General features: G+C 36.7%; 1 protein-coding gene across 5 annotated transcripts in view; it reads right to left on the bottom strand.

Annotated features, from left to right (window-relative positions):
• Window positions 1-25,114, bottom strand: part of nav1b (neuron navigator 1b) — a 191,464-nt gene that overhangs the window by 22,457 nt on the left and 143,893 nt on the right. For 3 of the 5 annotated variants that reach the window (XM_049479436.1, XM_049479438.1, XM_049479439.1), the window contains 11 exons: window positions 20,170-20,914; window positions 16,416-16,817; window positions 15,173-15,214; window positions 14,899-15,050; window positions 13,492-13,668; window positions 12,173-12,225; window positions 10,202-10,225; window positions 8,310-8,387; window positions 4,199-4,282; window positions 2,687-2,798; window positions 2,406-2,527 (listed from right to left, as the gene is read on the bottom strand). In XM_049479436.1, the coding sequence (XP_049335393.1) occupies window positions 2,406-2,527; window positions 2,687-2,798; window positions 4,199-4,282; window positions 8,310-8,387; window positions 10,202-10,225; window positions 12,173-12,225; window positions 13,492-13,668; window positions 14,899-15,050; window positions 15,173-15,214; window positions 16,416-16,817; window positions 20,170-20,914 (1,991 nt within the window). The remainder of the gene's footprint in view (window positions 1-2,405; window positions 2,528-2,686; window positions 2,799-4,198; window positions 4,283-8,309; window positions 8,388-10,201; window positions 10,226-12,172; window positions 12,226-13,491; window positions 13,669-14,898; window positions 15,051-15,172; window positions 15,215-16,415; window positions 16,818-20,169; window positions 20,915-25,114) is intronic. The other 2 variants (XM_049479437.1, XM_049479440.1) reach the window with 1 other exon arrangement.

The following is a 25,114-nucleotide window of genomic DNA, read 5'->3' as shown; positions in this document are numbered from 1 at the left end:
TGTCTGTGATTGCTGAAAATAAATTCTAATACTAGAATAAACACGGCAATGTGACTTTTTTATGAGCTGATTATTATTATTATTAAAAAAAAAACAAAAAAAAAAACGAATGATTTATTGTTTAATGTCCTTTTTTAATGTGCTTTTTTCCCCATTTTTGGTACATCCTCAGTCAAAATATGTCACTATTATTATTATGCACAAATGAACAGAAACACACACACACTGCACTGATTTGCACTGACAATGTTAAACCAATAACTTTTTGTAAGACACCAAAAAAACTTAATATTGAAGTTTTAAAATGGTCATATAGTCATATAGTCATATAGATTGTTGAGTGGGAAACAGGAAATGACACGCAAGTGAGTATGATTATGATTAATCAGTGTTGTTTTATGATTTGTTTTAAATCTATGGAGGGTGGGGTTTTATTAGGGAATAAAGGATCATAAGGAAGATAATATAATATTTATTTTTAGGATGAGAGGGGTGGGAAAGGCACTCACCTCATACACCTTAAAAGGAGAGAAAGGGGAAAGAGAGGAGACCTAGGCTTAATGCAGTTCCCAATTACACAATTACCAGCAAGCAACAGCAGACTTACACACAGAGAGTGAGGAAGAGGGAAAGAAAGAGAGGAGCCGGTAAAAGAGCACTTTTTAATATATATTTTTATATTAACCCTCCTGTTATGTTACGGGTCAAATTGACCCGTTTTAAAGTTTGAAGATCTAGGAAAAATAAGTAAAAGTAAAATACGATTTTGTTTTAGTATGAAGCTTTTCTACTTGCCTTAATTAGTGTTGTATACACATAATATATAAAATCAATATTAAATCTCCCATATTTGCAGTCACCACCTGCACAACAAATCTAAAACAAAATGACAATGTTAAGTTTAAATGGTATACTAATGTATTGTGTTGTATATGTTTTATATGTGTTTCAAAAGTAATAAAGTAGTGAAACATAAAAAAAAAAAGTTTGAACATATATTTTTTATGAAAAACGAGTGAATTATCCTAATTGAATCATTACCTGTTAGAGGTAAGGAACACGACTGCACTAAATATTGATAGAATAATTAGCAATGAAGTTAGTAATAAAATATTAACACTGCTTTTTAGGATTGTTCTGGTTTCTTTTGGATAGTTAAACATGCACCGGGTCAATATGATCATGATCACCACTGCTGTTCCTGACAAATAAATATAACAGGAGGGTTAAATATACAAATATATATATATATTAAATAAATATATTGGGCAGTTAAGCCAACAGTGACAGGTTTGGTGTTGTTTTTAATTGTTATCTCACTCACAGCAAGTATGTCATAAGCTAAAGGACTTAGTTGAGTACATATAGAGAAATAACCCTAAATAGTAATAACATATACAGTGACGTGAAAAAGTATTTGCCCCCCTACAGATTTCTTTTGTTTTAATTTTTTTGTCATACTTACATTTTTTTAGATTATCAAACAAACTTTAATATCAGACAAATAAAACCTGACTAAATATAAAAAGCACTTTTTTAAATGATGATTTTATTTATTAAAGGAAAAAAAAACTATCCAAACCAATCTATCCCTTTGTGAAAAAGTGTTTGCCCCCTAAGTTAAATTTCACTAATACCCACAACCAGAGCTGATTACTGCCAGACCTGTAGAATCAAGAAATCACTTAAATAGAACCTGTCTGACAACATAAAGCAGATAAAAGATCTCAATAACCAACAAATTATACACCGATCTGATCTGAAGAAATTCTAAAACTGACGAGAAAACAAAGTAATTGATCATCTATCAGTCTGGAAAATATTATAAAGTAATTTCTAAAGCTTTGGGACTCCAGAGAACCACAGCGATTCACTACTATTCACTAATGGAGAAGAAAACATGGAACACTGGTGAACCTTGCCAGGAGTGACCGGCCGACCGAACAAAATTACTCCAAAAGGGTATGAACAACTCATCCAGGAGGTGAAGTAATATACAAAAGAACCCAGAACAACATGTAAAGAACTGCAGGTCTCACTCGCCTCAGTTAGGATCAGTATTAATGATTCAATAATAAGAAAGATACTGGGCAAATATTTATTTTAATAAATAAAATTAACATTTAAAAAGTGCTTTTTATATTTAGTCATACTGAAAAAAATCAGTATGGCAAAAAGCAAAAATGAAAAACACCTTTTTTGTACACACATTACACTACTGACAAATTGATAAGGAAAAAAAATGAATTAAGAATGAATATTTTCACGATTTTAAAATTGGCCTATTAAAATCAATAAGTTAAGGACCCTCATAATGAGGTGTATTAATATATATATAGTTATATAGTAAACCATTCCATTAGTTTACATGTCTGATAGAAAAAGAAATAGGCAGTAGTTCTTACCCAGCTCTTCTTCTTCTTCTTCTTGGTGTCCTGTTCCTTCAGGCTGCCCAGGCTGGAATGGCTAGTGATGCTGTTCATGCTGGATATGCTCTCAGACGAGTTCTGCCTGTTGATTTGTAGCTCTGGAACGAAAAGCAGGGAGATTAAGTATCAGAGATATTCATCTATATCTGTGTAAAACTGTAGTATAAATGATGAGGGTCTAAATTCCAAAATTTTCAGTTAATAACCAACATTTTAATGTTAGTTAAAGATCTGTGTTTAAACTGAAAGGCTCAGACCTTTGGGTGCTAGATCAGGGTTGTTGAGAGCTCCGTGGATGATGTCCTGAGCCTCCGTGTTTTTGGATTTTAAGCCGTCAATGGTCTCCCTCAGGTCCTGGAGCTCAGAGTCCTGCAAGTGCCAACATTGGAGTGGAAAGTTCAGTGACTACAGAAGATAGAAGCAGATTGCTGACAATCATATTCAGTGTATCACAAAAGTAAGTCTCCCCCCACTTACATTTCTGCAGATATTAAAGTATATATTTTCATGGGACAACACTGAAAAAATGAAACTTTGACACTAAAAAAAAAAAAAAAAAGAAGCCACTGTACTGCAGCTCAGTTTCAGGGTCTTGGCCATCGTCATGTAGCACAACAATTCGTCTTTTAAGATCCTCAGAGAGTTCTTTGCCATGAGGTGCCATGTTGGAAGAGTGCGAGAGTACTACAAAACTGAACACACCTGCTTACTATGCACACCTGAGACCTAGTAACACTAACGAGTCACATGACATTTTGGAGGGAAAATGACGAGCAATGCTTAATTTGGACATTTAGGTGTTTAGTCTCTTAGAGGTGTACTAAGATGGTTTAGACATTAATGGCTGTATATTGAGTTATTTTAAGGGAAGAACAAATTTACACTGTTATATAGGGGTGAGATTAAAACGTGACGATATTTCTCGTCAAGCTTAAACCTGTCTCGCAGGAAAAAAACAGTTTAGTGTGGACTTTTTAAGAGGGATCTGGCAACCCAGTAGTGATAGCAGTGAGTGTGGTGGCTGAGCAGTGAGAGCAGCTCTCAGCAGAAGAGGAAAATTCAGGTATTTGTATAGAAGATGCTTCTGCTACTTTTAAGTTGTATGTCTGGCTGCATTTTGGCTCCAGTGGAAACAATAAACAGTAACAGAGTGACCAACAAGACACAAACCATATATAAATACTGTAAGTAAATCCTACACGTTACTGTTTCATAGGCAGGCGTACTAATCCCTCAGCTCTGTACTGTATTTAAAAACATGTTCTGTCTCTGTTTCACTTCAAGCATAGTCTTAATATGACTGGTTATGGTTTGCACTTATTGTATGCATTATATAAGTTTTATTTTTATTTTTTATTCTTATTCTTATTTTCTATTTCTTATAAAATCAATGTGTGAGAGAAACCAGTCTGTTAAGTTTGCGTTATATGATTTTGTCAAATAAAACTCAAATTTTAAAGCTATTTTTAATTTTTGACGTTTTCTTTGAAATGTTATTTTTAAATCTCTTCTCGTCTCGTTCTCAGGAACCCAGTATCATGTCTCGTCTCGTGATATTAGTGTCTCGTCACATCCCTACTGTTTAAGTAAGTTGCACACAACTACTTTTCTTTGTGTTTAAGTGTCATTTTGTTAGTGTTTTCCCATGAAGAGATATATTTAAATATCTGCAGAAATGTAAGGGGTGCACTCACCTCTGTGATACACTGCAGTAAGAGAACACACACACACACACACACACACAGAGACAGACAGACAGACAGACAGACCTTCTGTTCGGAGGTGACGGACAGGCTCTGCAGGCGTGCGGTCATGAGCGTCAGACTCTGTTCAAAAGCTGCTACCAGATTGGCCTGCAACAGAAAAGCAGCGTTAATAAAGAACAAACACAAACACACACACAGCAACACTGAGCACACCTCACACACACGTGTGTCTCCATCTGGGCTGGAGAGAGAGGGATGGGAGGAGAAGGAGGAGATGAAGAAAGGCTGTGGAACACAGAGGGGTGAAGGGGTGAAGTGAACAGAGGATGATCTGGATGGCAAGTTCATGAGGTCTGGCTTTAGAACACACACTAAACCTTTACACACACACACACACACTAAAAAATCTTACTAAACTACTATACCAACGCCAGCAGATGACATGCCTCCCCAAACCATCACTGATCATCAGTAAATTTTACATTTCATTTGTAAATCAAGGGAGCAGAGTCTGGAGGAAGAGTGGAGAGACACACAGTCCAAACTGATTGAGGTCTAGTGTGAAGTTTCCACCAATCAGTGATGGTTTGGAGAGACATGTCTGTCATCTGCTGGTGTTGATCCACTGTGTTTTATTATCAAGTCTAAAGTCAGTGCAGTTTTGTTTTCCCACAAAATCTTACAGCACTTCATGCTGCTTCCCTCTGCTACTGACAACTTTTATGGAGATTTCATTTTCCAGCAGGACTTGGCACACTGCCCACACTGCAAAAAGTACCAATTGGTCTTATATAATATTCTAATTTTCTGAGACACTGATTTTTGGGTTTTCATTGTCTGTAAGCCATAATCATCAACAATAAAAGAAATAAATGCTTAAAACAGATCTCTCTGTGTTTAATACAGCTATATAATAATATATGAGTTTTACATTTTGAACTGAATTACTGACATAAAGTAACTTTTCAATGATTTAGGACACACAACACTGTCTTAGAACTAGGACACACAGTGTCACTGGTATGAAGCACTAAATGGTATTTGAGGACTAACAGAGCCCCCTAGTGGTCATTCATCTGCATGCTGAATATGAGTGATTTAGTTATAAGACAGGTCTGTGAGGTGTTTCACATCTAATTATGCAATTAATATATATTCTTTCTTCATTATATATCATATATATATATATATATATATATATATATATATAATGAATCTTGAATATATCATCCTAATACATTTCAATTCCTTTTTAAGCCAAGCTGACTTTAAAGGCAAAGCAATACACTTGTTTTACCAGCCAAAAGTTTGGACACAACTTGTCATTCAATGTTTTTCTTAATTTCTTTATTTTATTTATTTTCTACATTGTAGATTAATATTAAAGACATAAAAACGATTAAGGGACACATATGGAGTAAACAGTAAAAAGTATAAGTTCTCCACATTAATCCCCTGATCTAAAGCTGATGAACTGAGATTTTAAAACTTTTAATATCTAACCACCTTCAGACAGCCTTGTTTTAGTTCTTCTCTTAGATCTTTATTTCCTTTTTATTTCTTCATTATTTTATATTTTTCAGAATTTCCCATTGGGATAAAGTGTCTGTCCGTCCACCCACCCATCAGTTTTGTATTATTGCTTTTTAACTTATTTCGATTAGTTTCTTTTATAATTATTACTACTATACTTATTATTATTATTATTATTATTATTATTATTATTATTATTATTATTATTATTACTCATTTATTTATTTGTATTTTTATTGTGCTATATTACTTTTAGCTTAATTTTAACTCTTCTGTATTCATCTTATCATCTTAATTTCTTAATTAAACCAAGTTTATTTTTTTATTCATATTCTATATTTATATCATCTATTTTTTCTCTTTTATTTGCTGTTATTTTAAAATCTGTGGATTAAATGTAGTTATTATTTTCTTTGTTATGTCAGTAGCTATATTCGTAAATGCTCGGCTACATTGAAAATGAGGGCTGCCCTTAATGTACTTCTGAGTTAAAATAAAGGTTGATTGATTGATATTGAATGAAACTAAATAGGTGTATCCAAAGTTTTGACTGGTACTGTGTTACTATGATTTTTTTTGCACATAAAGCCAAGCTCCAATAACAGAACAGAGTATTGGAGGATAGAAATATCGAATTTAAGCCCTTTAAACAGTGTAGTTGTTTCTGAGGGGGTGTGTGTGTGTGTGTGTTTATGTGTGTGTGTGCGCACAGCTCAGCTCCTCATGAGTCATCCTTCACCAAACGGCATTCATCGTTCTCATCAACAAAACTATGACATCACCATGAGTCCGTATGACACCTGATAACAGCAGATCAAAGAGCAAACAGACAGCGAGCGAGCTCCACTGTGACATCATCAACCAGCGCCGGGCTGGGGGTGTTGGGGGGGCCTGCGGGGAGGGGGTGAGGTTAAAGGTCATGCAACAGCGACGGGTAGGGGCCGGAGTGACAGTCCAACAAACCTGGCCTGCCTGCTACAGCCAGTGGCCCCCGGATCACCCGCAACCAGCCCGCAACCAGGAGAGGACATCAGCCAAGGAGAGAGGGACAGTGGTGTTAGGGCCAGGGTTATTACTGCTCATTCTTTCTCACACACTCACACACTCTCACACTCGCTTTCACACACATGATGATATGAAAACACAGTACTGGGATCAGCCTGTTCCCTTTTAGTGTAAAAAGTGATATATACAGTAATATAAACTCTATATTAATACATTAATATGCAGATTACAATGATATCACAATGCTTAAATACACAGTACACTACAGTATGATGACAGTGTGATGCTGAACCCAGTTCTGTAGAAATAAGGTTTCAGGAAGGGAGAGCTGAGTAGCTGAGTGAAGTAGTAGGTTAGTGTGTAGAGTGTTGACAGTAGGGGTGTAACGATGCACTCTGCTCACGACTTATTCAATTCCATTCACGATTTTGGATTCACATTTTGAATGCAAACTTTTTTGTTTTTATCCATTAACTGTATAAACAATGCCAAATGCACCTTATATAAATGCACCATTTGTATTAATATTTAATATTTAATGTATAAAAACAATTTATTATTAACCCTCTATGGCATGGTGTTGCTTTCAGGCAACAAAGCAATTTTTTGATTAGTAGGTTGTCCTTTTATTGTGTTTTTCTTATTATAATTGTGGCTATTTTTTAATTTTCTTACTAAATTTTTTTTTCTGAATCAGATTCTCTGATTTTGCTATTTATAGGTATATATGTTGTTTTATTCTATAAACTACAAACAACATTTCTCCTAAATTCCCAATAAAATATTGTCATTTAGAGCATTTATTTGCAGAAAATGAGAAATGAATGAAATAACAAAATAACAAAAGTTTTCAGACCTCAAATTCATAAAGTTTTAACAGTTCAGAAATCAATATTTGGTGGAATAACCCTGGTTTTTAATCACAGTTTTCATGCATCTTGGCATCATGTTCTCCTCCACCAGTCTTACACACTGCTTTTGGATAACTTTATGCCTGCACTCCTGGTGCAAAAATTCAGGCAGTTCAGCTTGTGATTGTGACAGATAATTCTGTTGATTGAAAAAAGTGGGTGTTTCAGTCTAAAATGATTGGAATGACCTCTGTCCTTTGCTTATGCCCACTGGCTCTCCTGCCTGCACCAGTGGAATTCTGTCCTCTGGTGTTCAAACAAAGCAACTGCATCGAGTCACGATCCTATGCAATGCATCGTTGCACCCCTAGTAGATAGTTGTAAATGGTGGCATCCATGTACAGTAAACACATCTAAGACATGGCACTGCAGTGATCCGTCTGCTTAATGTGAAATGATAAAATGGTGGTTTAAAACATAATGATGATCATATATTCAAATTAAGGAGAAACAAATGACTTCTAAGAGTAGCTCTAATGATGAAAATGAAACATGGCAACAAAATACATAAAAGCCACTCATTTCAGATGCAAATACAACAAGAACATAATAAGACATGATAAAACAGCACTGAAACCAAATGACTCAACCAAAAGCTGTAAAACCGAAGTGTTACAAATATAAACAAAAAGAATACTGAGAGTTAAGGAAATCTCAGTGACAGAAAGGAGCGTATTGATATCACTGTGTGAGGTGATATCAGTGGCTGGAGTTTTGATACATACGTTAGCAGACAGCTGGTTGGTCAGGTTGGCCACTTTGTCTTGAGATGCCTCAAGTTCACGCCTTAGTTTTCGGATTTGCTGTGAGGAGAGAGAGAGACTGACGTCAATCAATCGAATCTTTATCTCTATACAACCTCTCATACAATAAGTGGACAGATAAATCCCAGAGCCAGAAAATAAAAAAGGAAGAAATATGAAATGGAACAAATGCATCTGCTAATGAAAGTAAAGTGATATACAGTACCAGTCAAAAGTTGGACACGTCTTAAATCCAGTGATTATTTTCATTATTTTAAAATGTTCTGCATTGTAGATTAATACTAAAGTCAACCAAACTATGAAGAAAAACATGAAATTAGTAAACTACAAAACAACTAAACAAACCAAAATATGTTTTATATTTTACATTCTTCAAAGTAGCTCCTCTTGCTTAGATTAGACAGTGTTGCACATCTCTGCTGGATTTTCTCAGTCAGCTTTATGAGGTAGAGTCACCTGGAATTCAGGCTTTCAGTTAACAGCTGTGCTGAACTCATCAAGAGTTAATTACTTGAATTTCTTGTCTCTTAATAAAGTGTTTGAGAGCATCAGTTGTAAAGTAGTGAAGAGGTAGAGTTACAGGTATACAGTGAATAGTGAATATTTGAATAATACATATTATAAGAAGCAAGAACTACTCAACCAAGTAAAGAAAAAAATGACTAAGAAATGAGGGTCAGTCAGTCCAAATAAATTCAAGGACTATAAAAGTATCCTCAAGTGCAGTCTAAAAGATCGTCAAAATTGTCATGATGAAACTGGCTCTCATCAGGACCGCCCCAGGAATTGAAGAGCAAGAGTAAGTTCATCAAAGTTACCAGCCTCAGAAACCACAAGTTACCAGCTCCCCAGATAAGAGCATCTAAATGTTGCAGAGTATTTTGGTTTGTTTAAGTTATTTTTTAAGTTACTACATGATTCCTTATGTGTTCGGAGTGTTTGGATCACTTCACTATTCATTTACAATGTAGGGAAAAAAATAAATAAATAAAAACATTGAATGTGAAGATATAGCCACACTTTTGACTGGTACTGTAAATAAAATATAATATAATATAACTAAAATTTACGATAAGACCAGATTAAGCCTAGCCCAAATTCTTTTATTGCAGGATATAAAGGATATAAAGTACTTGGCAGTGTGGACAGTGTGCCAAGTCCTGCTGGAAAATGAAATCCACATCACTGATCATCAGTAAATTTTACATTTCATTTAGAAAAAAATCAAGGGAGCAGAGTCTGGAGGAAGAGTGGAGAGACACACAATCCAAATTGCTTGAGATCTAGTGTGAAGTTTCCACCAATCAGTGATGGTTTGTTTGAAGAGTCATGTCTGTCATCTGCTGGTGTAGATCCACTGTGTTTTATTATCAAGTCTAAAGTCAGTGCAGTTTTGTTTTCCCACAAAATCTTACAGCACTTCATGCTTCTTCCCTCTGCTACTGACAATTTTATGGAGATGAGGATTTCATTTTCCAGCAGGACTTGGCACACTGCCCACACTGCAAAAAGTATCAACTGGTCTTAAATAATATTCTAGCCATAATCGTTAACAATAAAATAAATAAACGTTTAAAATCTCAATACCCACAAAGTGTCTGATGGTCATGAAGAGTAGGAGCACATGATCACTGATGGCTGGTGGATTTATGAGTTTTATGGAGATGGTCAACAAACAGCACTAGTTTATGGATGGAGTTGATGGATGTTAAGACGTACCGTTTAAATGCAGCCAAACATCACATTCTACTTAAACTCTGGCACAAGCCCAACGTGACAAAAACAAGCTTAAAACAAAGAACATAAGAGTGAAACAAGCAGACGGAGTAAAGAAGAAGAACGGACAGACTTACCTCTCCCTGCATTCTCTCCTCTGTCTGAGAACGCAAGATGATTAGGAGGAGAAATAGAGGAAGAAAGAGTAAGCTAAGACTAAAGAGCTCAGGGCTGTACAGAACAGAACAGTACAGAAAACCAAAATTACAGTATTCAGAGGATTAGCTTCAGGTCTTCTCACTGCTTTCAGCTCTATTGTGTATGAGAACAATATCTACCCTTGTGAAAAAGTCATATAATTAAATATATTAATAGTTTACTTGCACTATATGTGTAATAATTAAAGTATACCTTTTCTCCTTATACATACATGTTTATCTACTTAATCTGTATTTCAGTATACTTTAAAAAAGTATACTTTATTTTTCTGTGCTAATTTTGTACTGGTGATGTACTTAATACAAATATATATTTAGGGCCCTATTTTAGTGATTTATTGCACACCAGTCAATTGTGTATTACGCATCTGGATTTAGGGCGTGTTGGTGTGTCTTTGGTATCGTGAGGTTGCAAAAAAAAAATATGCGCACGGCTCAAAACGCACAAAAGGAATGTACTAATTCGCTTAATTAATGATGGGTGTGGATAATTTTGGACGTAACATGAAATAAACCAATCAGTGTGTCCCGTGTCATTCCCTTTAAAGCCCCACTAGGTAGGATTTCCTTGATTTTTGAAATTACAGCTTGAAACTCACTGCAGCGCTGCATTGAGGTGTAACAGGAGGAACAGCGGTGCTCTCGTGTCTGTGCCGGAGCTCCTCTGAGCTCAAACCAGAAACGGCCGCGACCAACGCTCGCGAGAACTGCGACCTGCTTTCCAACCTTTAGTTCTAACAGTTCTACAAGGACTACTGGTTCATTCTTTACAAACTAACATACAGACACTCTGGCAGAAGCTGGAAAGTGACCGAATATGTCTGTGAAAGCCAGAAAAACGAGAAAGAGAAACTAATCCGCCTGAAACATTTATTACACTCTGCAACTGTAGGGGTAGCCCACGAGCATAAAATCTCAATCCTACCTAGTGGAGCTTTAAGAGCCGGGTGAGCTCTGACTTTAGCGCGTTCATATTTTAACAGTGCGGCGCTTTTGTGCGTCGCAGCAGAGGATACTGACCTGCTTAGTCATGGTGTGAAGATACACCAGCAGGGAACAACAATGTTATTTTATTCTTTATTTTATTCAGTCAGTGGCGCACTTTTATTTCCCACCGCCAAGATTGAAACACAACAGAAATTTACCTGAACACACGTCACTTCCAGACCACCACACCCATCAGTGTAGATTTATTCCTAAACTCTGACTCTATTTTAACGCAAGGCGTGAAAATAGACTGTTGACGGGCTGTAAGATAGCAACAAGTGCTTATTATAATAGAACTATGCATACTATTACTAAATGTGTCCTAGAAACCTATATTTCTGCAATAAAATTTATTGTACTATGGTGAAATTTGCTAGCAAAACATTAATTTTGTGTTTTGTGCTCATACGAATTAAAACTGTGCTGATGAAGATTTTATGAGTTAAAAAAAACAAACAAAAAATAATTAAAAGTTTACTTTTGTTTAATTTACTGTAGGAAAAATAACTTTAACAGCAGATGCTTGCAATGATATACAATATCTTGCTTTTGTTTTTACCAGTGTATGTATGTCACTCCTCAAAACTGTGAATGTGATGTTAAATCTACACTTTAATCACTTTTAATATGTTTTAAATTTTTTAGTTGGACAGCTCACACAAATATACTTAAATCATATTAAAGAGTAGTGAAAATAACATGGGACTAGTATACTTAGTATAAATTTAGTGCAAATTCATATTATTTTGATTACAAACAAATAGTAATTAAGTACAAATTAGTGGTTCCAAAACAACAGAACTTAAGTAATGATCTCAACATAATTTAAGTATTTTTTTCTATTGAGTAAACTATTAAGAGCAGAGAGCAGTTCTTATCTGTTAGAGTCTGGGTAATACTTACTGAAGAGTAGTTGGATGAAGCATTGGAGGCCAGAGACAGCACAGAGCCATGAACTATGAAAAAAAAAAAAAATAAATAAATAAAATAAATAAATAGTTTCACAGTGAAATACCACACAGCACAGAACATTACAGGAAGATTTAGTATAGAATGACAAATGTAACCATCATTTTGTAGTATATAAACATGCCCACCAGCACTGGGAATAAGCAATAGGACAATATATTATTGCATATTATTATTTTTATTTTATTATTATTTGACACTAAAATAGCAGCTTTAGAATGACTGACTGTAATAGGAAACAAAAACAGCACTGTGTAATGCTACATAATCAGGAGTCATATTTTTAATATTGTAATTTAACTCAACCCCCTAGTCTACACGATTCTTTTATTTCAGATGCTGCATTCTGTATTGTGGCGGCTCTGGGTTGTGTGTGTGGCTGCCTGCAGGCATGTTTCTGTTCTCCTGTGTGCGAGGATGACAGGGGTGGGGCATCTCCCTTGGGAGGGGTTATGCAGAGAGGGTGGGCACCACTCTGGATCTGCCATCTGGGAGACACACAGCTGGGTTGGTGGCCTTTGGGCTATATGAGCTCTGTGGTTATGGTTTTAGCTCTCCTAGTCTTGTTAAAGACTGTAACTGAGTGGCAAGCCGGTTCAATAAAGGAGCTGTTGAGCATTCAGCATGAGTCTCACGGGTCTTCCTTCCTCTTCCACGCCACAGTATCTTTTATCTTGTCAAAAATGCATGTGTACAGCAAAAAAAAAAAAAAAACTCTAATAACAATTTAAACCTTTAAAAAACACTTTTATTGTGGTAATTTCAGCCTGTAGTCGAGGATGATGTTTTTGTGTACCAATCAGCTCTCTCCTGCCCCACCTCTAAACCCATACATCACCCAGTGATTCTCCCAGACTACCCCTCCCAGTTTTCTTTTTTTTCCCCTTATTTTTAGCATTTTTCATATTTAAGTGGAGGATGGATTCAGCAAACATTTGGAGGTTTAGTGCCCCTTTAAAGCACAATTTGTAATTTGTATCTATAGCAGTGGTGTAAAAGTGAATTACTTGAGTGCCCTGAAGCCAAAATTCAAATTCTTACATAATGCTGCTTTAAATAACATTTACTTACTTTCTACAATTAATATAATTGTGTACACAGTCCTGTTTAACTAAAAGTCCCTGAATTTATATATAATCACCATTAAAAATAGAGCCATCCTAGCAAATTACACCAAATTACATCATCATGTGCTTGGTATTCTGCACTTTGCATTCAGATTCACAATGAGATGATTCTATAAAATCACTCACCATCCTCTCCAGGTTCTCGGAAGGATCCGGAGCGCATCATGCTCTTGGGCCGGTCAGCCAGTGAAACAGAGCTTCCCAGTGGAGAGCTGGAGTACAGATCATAGCCGGCCTCATTGGCAGGGATGCTGTTGGAGCGGGTGATGCGAGGGGTGGAGCTGGAGCTTGGGATGGGAGCCACTGTGAGAGAAACAGTGTGAAGTACGGAGAATTAAGTCATAAAGGAGACATAATACAGAATAATTGTATTATTTCTTGCCTTATACTCATACATTTACTTTTTAATAGCTATCTCACACCCTGCCAACAGTCTATATTTATGCCCTACACCCATATAGAATAAATAGCAACAGTGCTTCTGAATTAGGGCTGTGTATTGGCCAAAATTTAGATAAATGATATGTATCACGATAGAGGGGTTACGAATCAATATATTGGGATATATTGCAGTATCGTAAACAACATAATGTATTGCAATAGTCTCCTTGAAAAAAATTGTGTATTTAAATATGACAAGAATGTCCTTGGATTATATGCAAATAATTAAAGTATAGTTTTTCTCCTTATTCTTACATTTTTACCTATGTAATCTGTATTTCAGAACACTTTGAAAAAGTATACTTTATTGGTGGTGCTAATTTTGTTAATAAAAATTTATACTTAGTATTATTTTATAAAACTATGCTTTTTATGATAAAATAAATTATAATTTTACTAAAGATCCTAAATGTGTCCCATTAGCCATATTTCTGCTATTTGTGCTGATTAACCTTTTGTGTGTTAAAACTAGAGCTTAAAACTTTATAAGTATAAAGTATAAGTAACGTATAAGTAAATGAACAGCTAATGCTTGAAATTAGATATCTTGCTTTGTTTTTACCAGTTTAAGTATACTTCAAAAACGTATGTGATTTTAAATGTATACTTTAATCACATTTTTAATGTTTTTAATGTTCATTTGGACAGCTCACATAAATATACTTAAATTATATTAAATAGTGGCATAAATAACATATAACTAGTATACACAGTATACATTTAGTGCAAATTTATATAATTTTTTTACTGGTTTAATCCTAACACAAAATTTTCCATCTAATCTGATCTAACATCTAAGCTAATAATTAAATCAATACTATATTTTTGAAAATCGATACAGTATTGCAAGACAAAATATCACAATACTTTAATAAATTGATATTTTCTTACACCCCTATTTTGAATATATATTTACACTGATGGGTGTGGTAGTCTGGAAATGAGGTGTGTTCAGATAAATTTATGATGTATTGCTATCTTGGCAGCAGAAAACACAGGTGCGCCACTGACTGAATACAACCTAGCTAGCTAATTATTTTCATGTCTTTAATAATAGTCTACAATGTACTGGCCCTGTACACTGATGCTCACCGATGTTGGTGGGTGGAGATTTGCCAGGGAACGGGGCCATGTGAGTGGGTGAAGGAAGCTGAGGAGGACTTTCTGAATCCGTCATGCTCATGATGGTGTGGGAGTGGCGGCGTTCCTTGCCCTCTGCTTCTGATTGGCCACTTCCATAATGACTATACACACACACACACACACACACACAGAGATACGACAACAGGGAGGGAAGATGTTAGGATGACGTGGACGAGCAGCAGCTTCTATCAGTGCAAGAATTTTTAAAACATAGTATAAATACCTTAATCCTTGCTTTGGTAAGGTGTTTCTATCGGTTTGTAAACTGCAGAGGGAGAGATAAGGAGAATTTAATAATAAATACAACATTTTATAGCAGAATTTATCTCCTAGCCACAGCAATTATTGGTAAATCTCCTGTGCCACCTCTGTATTTGGGTTATTGAGTGTATATGTGTATGTGTGTGGGTGCCAGCAGATGGCAGTACATACAAACAAGTACACTTTTTTTTCTTCTTCATTTGTTTGCACTATTGTAAAACCTCAGCAGTGATAAATGATAAGTGCATCCTGATGAGTGGTTCAATGTTATTGTTGATTATCTTTTTTCAGAGACACAAATATTGGTGAGACATTCTTTAACCCTATATGGTATGGTATTTATTTTTTTTTTGCAGGAAAAGAAGCAAGAAAGAAGCAGAAAGAAAAAAAACACTATTTTACTGAGTAAATGTAAACAAAATATATATCCTTAAATAGCTAATGATACGTAGTTGCATCTTCGAGTACATATACTAGTGCAGTTCAAAAAAATTAGAATATCATTTATATAGTTATTTTATATTAAGATTTCAGTTCAAAATGTGAAACTAATATATTATATAGATTATATAGTATTTATTTTATTACAGCCAATGAAAACCCAAAAATCAGTAAGTCTCAGAAAGTTAGAAAATACATATATAATATATATTACTGTATGTGTAATACACCTACACCTTATTGGTTAAAAAAAGTACTTTAAATTAAACGTTTAAATTGCATTGGATATGGCTTCAAAGGATGTCTTCATTATAGCACGAACCTCAAGTGTATTATTGCAATTATACCACAGTTCCATTATCACTGTTTACTGAAAGATTTTGAGTTAAAGAGGAGGAGAAAAATACGATCTGTTTGGTTATAAAAACCCCACAAGTTAAAATAGTTCCATTACTGCTCTGTTTGTAGCTGCGCTGTTTGGCTTGTAAGCGCTGCATCGTAGCTAGGTTACCTGTAATGTGGCGGAGTAAATAATACATGAATAGCTTCGGTTACAGTGCATTACCGGCTGATAACGGCACTAACAGAACGCCTCTCCCTCTCAGCCAATCACATTGCAGGGTCGGAACTAACTGTGGCATAATTGACAGTATAGTAACCAACAAAAGTGTTTTGTTTCTTCAGGGAAACACCATGCCATAGAGGGTCAAACGTGAACAGAAAAATATACATAACTGATCACCCACTCAGACCTGCCCACCCACCTGTCACTCAGAGTGACTGATGTCCTGCTGCTCGTCCCCCAGGTGCCGGTAGCCCTGCTCTCCTCCCGGTTTCTCAGCTCCAGGCTGGGCGGGAGGCTCATGTGCAGGGAAAGGGACTCCATGCTGCGGTGGACCCCCGACATTTTGGGATAGAGCAGAGGGGAGCTGCTGAGGGAGAGCGCCTGGCCCGAGAAGCAGCTCGGAGAGTCGATATGGAGCACGGGGGCGGGACTGGGGGTCAGGCGGGGGGTCATGCGAGAGCTGGCCAGGTCCTGCAGTTTGGAGTATGGGGGGATCTTGGGGGGGAGGTCTTCAATAGTGATGCACGAGTCCAAGCTGTTAGAATTGACTTTGTCCAGGTGAGCCAGGCTTGGGGGGTGGATCAGAGACTTGGTCGACAATCTGAGAGAGAATTGAGAAAAACACACACACAAAAAAAAAACTTTTATGGCACTAATACAGATCAGTTTAGTACAGTTTAGAATTTTCCCTCGGGAATAAATCAAACAATTAATCAATTAAGCAATCAATCAATTAATCAACCAAGCAATCAACCAATCAACCAAATCAACCAAATCAACCAAATCAATCAATCAATCAATCAATCAATCAAGTAAGTAGGTATCCATCCATCCATCCATCCACCCACCCATGCATTCATCAGTCTAGTGCCGTATTCTGCACTACCAATGCACATCTATTTTATGGTCTTTTTCATACATATAGTGCATTCATTTATTAAGTGATTAAGTAAGTAAGTAAGTAGCCATCCACTCTTCCATCCCATCCATCCATCCATCCATCCATCCCATCCATCCATCCCATCCATCCATCCATTCATCCATCTATGCATCCATCAGTTTGGTACCATATTTTGCACTACCAATGAATGTCTATTTTATGGTCTTTTTTCATACATAAGGGGCATTAATTAATTAAGTAATTAAGTAAGTAGCCATCCACTCAGCCATCCCATCTTTCCATCCATCCATCCATCCATCCATCCATCCATCTATCCATCCATTAGTTTAGTACCATATTTTGCATTACCAATGAATGTCTATTTTATGGTCTTTTTTTATACATAAGGTACATTAATTTATTAAGTAAGTAAAAGTAAGTAAGCATCCATCCATCCATCCATCCATCCATCCACTCATCCATCCATCCATCCATCCTCCCATCCATCCATTTATCCATCCATCCATCCATCTATCCATCCATCCATCCATCCATCCACCCATCCATCAGTTTAGTACCGTATTTTGCACTGTCAATGAACGTCTATTTTCTGGTAGACATAAGGTCCTCATAAGGAGTGAATGTACTGCTTCTTAATACCTGACTGGTAGAATTTATATATAAACTGCACCAGATGACAAAATGCACTGTAGATTTTCGAAACAATTAAAGGAGTTTAGGTGTACCTTATAATACAAAAAATAAGGCAATCTTAAAATGTTTAACATAAAGTAGTGAATTTAAATACTGAAGTTAATCCAGGCGATGAAGGACCACATAAGAATCATATAGTAACTTAAACAAGTTTTAAACAAACCAAAATACTAATAATAATATACTCTTATCTGGGGAGCTGAGCTGTTAACTTGTGGTTTCTGAGGCTGGAAACTCTGATGAACTTGTCCTGTACAACAGAGGAAACTCTTGCTCTTCCTTTCCTGGGGTAGTCCTGATGAGTGCCTTCATTAGTTTCATCATAATGATTTTGATTGTTTTTGTAACTTGTGGATACTTTCAAAGTTCTAGAAATGTTTCGGATTGACTGACCTTCATTTCTTAAAGTCATTTTTACTTTATCTTTACTTAGTTTTAAGAGGTTCTTGCTTCTCATAATCTGGATTAGAACATTACTCAAATATTCACTATTCACTGTATACCTGTAACTCTACCTCTTCACTACTTTACTTTAACTGATGCTCTCAAACATATTAAGAGACAAGAAATTCAAGTAATTAACTCTTGATGAGTTCAGCACAGCTGTTAACTGAAAGCCTAAATTCCAGGTGACTCTACATCATAAAGCTAAATGAGAAAATACAGCCAAAATGTGAAAAATTGTCATCTAAGCAAGAGGAGCTCCTAAAATATAATATAAAACATACTCTGGTTTGTTCAACCTTTTTTTTTGTTTACTAAATGATTCCATACATTTTCTATCATAGTTTGAATGACTACAGTATTAATCTACAGTGCAGAACATTTTAAAATATTAAAATAAACTACATAATTTAATGTGAGACCAAACTTTGGTACTGTACTTGTACCAGACCATTTTCCAACGCCAGTCATGCCATTTTTAATTTAACTGCATTTCTTATCTATATAATCTGAGAAGTTATATTACTTGAAAAATGCACACAATCTCACTATAACAGCACACGTCTCAAATCTGCAATTCTGAGCAAGAACTCAGGAATCAGCACAGAGCAGCAGCAGGACAGGGGTTATGAATAAAAGATGACTGCAGATTGAAAGCTACAAAACAAACATTAACAGCACTTTGTGTTTATGCTGAATTTAAGATATTGATTAAATAATTGAGAAGAAGAGCTTCCATAACAAGAACCTTCATAATAGACTGTTAACTTTGAAAAAGTTTCAGTAATGGAATATATAAGAAAGTAAGTTTTACAATGAGCTGCCAGTTTAGCTGTATCTACATTTTATTGGTAATTTGTGGCAGTCCTACAATATAGATCCATTAGGACACTGAGAGCTACTGCCTACAGCCCATCTGTTACAATATACAGTTTCTCAGCCACACTCTTCTCCTGGTGTGCACTAGTAGATAGTATATTAAAAATTGGCATCAGCCCAGAATTTTCATTATTATTTTGTATAAAAACTCAAAACTGGGTCTGGGCACTTATGGGTTAAAGTAAAAAAAAAAACCCTATAATGAAAAGCTGTTAACAGCGATTGGTCTGGTGAATAAGTGACCAGATCAATGAAGGCCTGTGAAAAATCGTGTTCGGTATTTAATAATTACATTTCTTATAGTTGCATATCTCTCTATACAACTCTGGAGAAAATTAAGAGACCACTTCAGTTTCTGAATCGGTTTCTCTGATTTTGCTATTTATAGGTTTATGTTTGAGTAAACTAAACATTGTTGTTTTATTCTATAAACTACAGACAACATTTCTCCTAAATTCCAAATAAAAATATTCTCATTTAGAGCATTTATTTACGGAAATTGAGAAATGGCTGAAATAATAAAAAAGATGCAGAGCTTTCAGACCTCAAATAATGCAAAGAAAACAAGTTCATATTCATAAAGTTTTAAGAGTTCAGAAATCAATATTTGGTGGATTAACCCTGGTTTTTAATCACAGTTTTCATGCATCTTGGCATCATGTTCTCCTCCACCAGTCTTACACACTGCTTTTGAATAAATGTTTGCCACTCCTGGCAGTTCATCATCTTGGTTTGATGCCTGTGATCATCCATCTTCCTCTTGATTATGCTTTAGAGGATTCCAATTTGGTAAAATCAAAGAAACTCATAATCTTTAAGTGGTCTCTTATTTTTAATATTTGGGTTTTGGCCAATAATGTTACTGTAATTTCAGTGCATCCCCACTGTATGCTACTAGGTGAATCTGATTTAGTATGTACTGAAATAGAATAAAGGGCCAGGCAATAAAATAATTAACACAGAATGACATTACAGACATTTCTCCACTGATTTTTTTAGTCTTTTCTTGTTATACAGGGTTTAAGTCAGACCTTACCTTGGTGTGGTGGTTGGAGAGCTCAGTTCTGGGTATTTACTCGTACTGGTTCTCCGCACCCTTTGGATCTTCTCCACCATCTCTATGCAGCTCTCTCCCTGCACATCGTCCTTCAGCGAGCAGATCTCCAGGTCTGCTTTGGCCTTGGCCCTCTCCTTCTCTTTCTCCCGGTCCGTCTGATTAACGGGCCCGGTGCTGCTGGGTCGACCGCCTGCCTTCAGGCTGCCTCCGTCCTTCCCTCTGATGGGCAGGGCGGTGGAGAGAGGGGGCACGGGTTTGAGGGTGAGGAGGCTGGCGTCAATGCTGCTGCTGACGGGGCGTGAAGCCGGCCGGCCGGTTAAGCTCATGGTGCTGGACTTGGCAGGGCGGGGGAGGCTGCGGTACTGGATGCTACCGCGGGCGTTGGGCGCAAGGAAGCCGTTCTCACCGTTGCTGGCATCCAGGCTGTTCTTGCGGCTTCCTCCTCCAGGCACAGGTTTGGTAGGGATGCCCGACGATCTGGGGGTTTTACCTACGGTGGCCGAGCCACTGGAGATGGTGGCGCCTCCTGCCGTCATGACCGTGGCCGTGCTGGTGGTTGGGGTCTTCTTGTAGCCGAAGCTGCCGGCGCTGGGCTTCACCAGGCCTGAGGGAGGTTTGCGGTGCTCTACGCTTTCCCGGCCCGCATCAGAACGTGAACGCTGCAGACCAGACGTCTTCAGGGACAGCTTCTGCTTATCCAAGGCCTTGGGGTCTCCTTTAGGTGCTGCCAAGAAAAGAGACGATTTGAATCATCGTGGCTGAGGACAAGAATCCACCATTAAAGAGGCAAACACTTAACATTATCAGAGCTCTGATAGCTGCATTCCGGTGTTCTGAGGTCAATAACTAAAGACTGGAGTGAACTATAGCCATAATCAACATACCGTATCAAACCACAGGATCTATTAATCCAACCAGCACAGTACCATCCATTTATTATCAAACATCAGTTATAGCTAATCCACCCCTTTGAGATTCATAGTAAAAGCATCATGACAATTCATATTAAAACTTACTAGAACAATAAAGAACATCCATGGTGCTCTTTGGCTCTTGCTCATGAATATTCAGACATGCAAACACATTGACTCTGATTGGCTAACAGCACTTAGTTAGAAATGTTTTAAAATAAAGACATTTTTACACTAATAACAGTCTTTGCAGTGTGTGTAATGCCCTGCTAAGTGCAGTTCAGCCACTGACCTAGTCTTAGAGTCTCTGTAAAACACCAAATCCACTGGAGATCCTATGTAAACCTATAGTTACTTACACAGAGGTGGGTAGTCCAGGTCCAGAAAATAAAAATCCACCCCAGGGTTTGATTTGTACTTTTAACTAGTGTAAACAGAACTGTTCTAAGCATACACCTACCTACCTCAATTGTACTTTGCTGGTGGTTTTCCTCCATAGACTAATTCTAACCATTTGTTCCTTCCTCTGAATTACTGGATAAAGCATATAAACACTGATGTGTTATTCGCACAAACAACACAGGAACGAATGCCATGCTGTTCCTTGCGCTGTTAGCGCCTCCTATATGACGAGACAGCCAAGGTGGGTGGGGCCCTGAATACTAATTCACGGCTTGATGTAGACTCTGCTTTTCCTGATCGACTCGTTTTTTCTGAATATTTTTTTTTTACTTGTTGTTGCATACAATGGAGGTTGAAGAACAGTTTCATGTGCAACATGCATATACAACTCCTAGATAGACCTATAGTATTTCACAAAGAACAAAAAAATAATTATTTTAGTAGAAGGAGATCTTTAAAATCTATTCTAAAAGAGACTGGATGCCAACGTAATGATGCCAAACTGGTGTAATGATCAACACAGTCCTAATGAGAACATTAGAAAACATTAAAGTTACATTACATTAATACATTAAAAGTTAACACCCTCTTCTGAATGACTGAATCCTCAGCGTGCTGTAATTTAATCTTCCTGTGGGCCGTGTGGGAGCGTGAAACGTGCGTTTATGACTCAGACCTCACCCTTATGACGCCGCCGTCTTTGGGTGCATGTGGTCATACTCAAACCAGTCAAACGCTGAGTTCATAAAGAGTCCGGGGGGCCTGACATCACTAAAAATCATCTCTCAGATTCAGTCTGGGAGAAAAGGACCAAGGCAGCGGATTAGATTTGCTCACACACATCTGAATACTCCTAATGTGATTCAGAGTTTATACAAGAAGAGGGCAAGTAAGCAAAGAGCCATCTGTATTTACTTTAGTCTGAGTGCGATCAGATCCCATTCTGAACTGTCACACAGTGACTTATAGGTGTTTGCGTGGAGGCCGAGAACGAGAGCAACACATCAGCAAAACAACTCATACAAAAGTGCTGAGAACACAACTACTCTACAAACCACACGCTGTGGCTGTTGTTTATTTCAGGCCTCAGAACGCGAGTGCTGATCCAGGGTCAGATGTCGCATATCCATGTAACTGAATACAGAAATACGAATGAAAGAAACTGACTCCAGATCTGTACTTTTGATAAAATAGGTTTAGTGTCTTGTAGCTGAGCAGAGGACAATTTATACACTAACTGAAGCCTACAAAACACTATATATTTAGTCTTTTTAGCCAAACAAATCGTCTCTTAACACAGTGGGGTGGTTTTCCAGACAGGGATTAAGCAAAGCCATAGTCTACATTTTCCTTTCAATGGTAAATCTCCATTCAAAATAATGCTGTGACGTCCAAAACTAGGTCCAGGAAACTGCCTCCAAAGCATTAAAGCAACAGTATTTATATTTAGCATTTCAACTAGAACTGGATAGATTTTAGAACTAAAAATCAAACTACAGATGACAAAGGAATAGTCCAAATCTAGGGATACCTTTATCTTGGTTTTACTTAAATTTGTCCTTTGGAGTTCAAGTATAAAATAAAAAGTACAAATTTTCAGACCTAATGCAAAGAAAACAAGTTCATATTTATAAAGTTTTAAGAGTTCAGAAATCAATATTTGGTGGAATAACTGGTATAGCTGGTTTTCATACATCTTGGCATCATGTTCTCCTCCACCAGTCTTACACACTGCTTTTGGATAACTTTATGCCTTTACTCCTGGTGCAAACAACTCAGAGACTCAGAGACTCCGGATTATACTTCAGAACAGAGAAATAAAGCTGCAAATGATTCACAGAAAGTTGCTGTGAAAGAAACTTTAAAGGAACGCTTATTACTGTTTTCCACAGTGGATTACTCACCGATCCTCGCTGAACAGGTTTTAGAAATGATAGGATTTCTTTCTAGCCAGAAAGAGGCATTCTATGGAACTGAGAGAAAATCAATTTTCATAAAAACGACATCGTGCTTACTTTAATTTTGAAATTATTGATAAAATTGAATTATCGCCCAGCTCTAATTTCTACCTAATAAAAATAATAAGAATAATAATCGTGTTAAAACTACTGCAAGGCTTCACTGATCTGTAATAGGGAGAATAGCATCTGTCTATCTGCTACTCTGGGCTTTTTTTCGTCAAAACCTTCATTGTGCAAGGTCATATTATGGATTACGATTTTTTAAACTCACTAAAACTAAGCCAGCAAGTCCAGACAAGTCACTCACAGCAGCTCAAGTTTGTCTCTTGTGGGTGTGTTTGAGGTCGCTTGCATTGTCTAGTGTGGATGTGTATCTGTGTGGCCCATAGACTGTATATAGCTGGACAGAGCATCGTCTCTTAAAAGTGAAGCCACCACAGGTCGGGCGCCCCCTGCTGTTCGGCTGCAGAAAGCTGTGTAACTCCACCCATCCCCATAGGTTTCAATAGCAAAACAGACAACTTTCAATCACGTTTTTTTCTAATATACTGTAATTCTACCTCCATTATTTAAATTCAGCAGCTAGTGTAACCTCTGCTTATAATGTCAAATTTTTATATCCCCACAGAATCCGGTTTTTAAAACTTTATTCGGCTCTATTCAAAAAAGGTGTGGTTATGGTAAAAGGGCTGCTTATGGGCGGGACCAATAACAGACCGTCAGCTCCGCTCCGCCCCGCTCTGCAGTCTGTGACCGCGAGGCAGCCCTCAGGGGTGGGGTTATTTAAATGAGTAGGCTGTCTCTCCACAGTCTTTCTCCCTCCTCTGGTCTCTACTGCGCAGACTCTGGTCTCTGAATCGCCAAAATGGCGGAAGATTTTGGCTTCATTTTCACTGAATGAATGGGAACGGCGACACGGCGTCCATCTTTATATACAGTCTATGGTGTGGCCAATTAAAGGAGAAATCTATTGTGAAATTGACAATTTTAGTTTTTCTGAATATTCCACCTCCATTCACCCCAATCATTTCCAAATACAGCTTTTTTAACCAATGCTCCCAACAGGCTTACAATACTAGCAATGCGTCCTGTTTCCAATATAAACCATAGTGAAATATGAAAGATTAATGAAATATTTGTATGTTAATCTTAATAGTAATATATTTTTAAATGTTTTAAATGTTACAGTCAGATATGCACTTGAATGTAGCATAAGATTAACTACCAGTAAAAAATACAAGATATTTATAGATTCCTCAAAAAACAATGGATAAATACATTGGTTCTATTATTTTTGCATTCAAAAGCTTGACGTTTTTGACATGTATATTGAGGACAATGTTAATATGGGGAATTTTATTATTGACTGTCTCATCCACAGTGTTGAGTATTATAAGTATTATGAGTAATATATGAGTGATATACATTTTGCCACTAAATGGAATTATGTGGATTAGGGGTGGGCAATATTATATCGTATACAATATATCGTGACACAGAAATATCATGATATTAAAAATCCATATTGTGATAATAGGGCTGTTCTGTCTTAAAAGTAGTCTATTTTTTACTGTGAAGCTTTAGGTGTATTTATTGTATAATTGTTTTAGTTTGCAGTTTATATGCATGAAAATATTCTGCAATATTTTT

The sequence above is a fragment of the Astyanax mexicanus genome, chromosome 5 (assembly GCF_023375975.1).
Source record: "Astyanax mexicanus isolate ESR-SI-001 chromosome 5, AstMex3_surface, whole genome shotgun sequence".
Classification (NCBI taxonomy): Eukaryota; Metazoa; Chordata; class Actinopteri; order Characiformes; family Acestrorhamphidae; genus Astyanax; species Astyanax mexicanus.
Note: the sequence above shows the minus strand (reverse complement) of the source record. Positions and strands in the feature narration are given on the sequence as shown.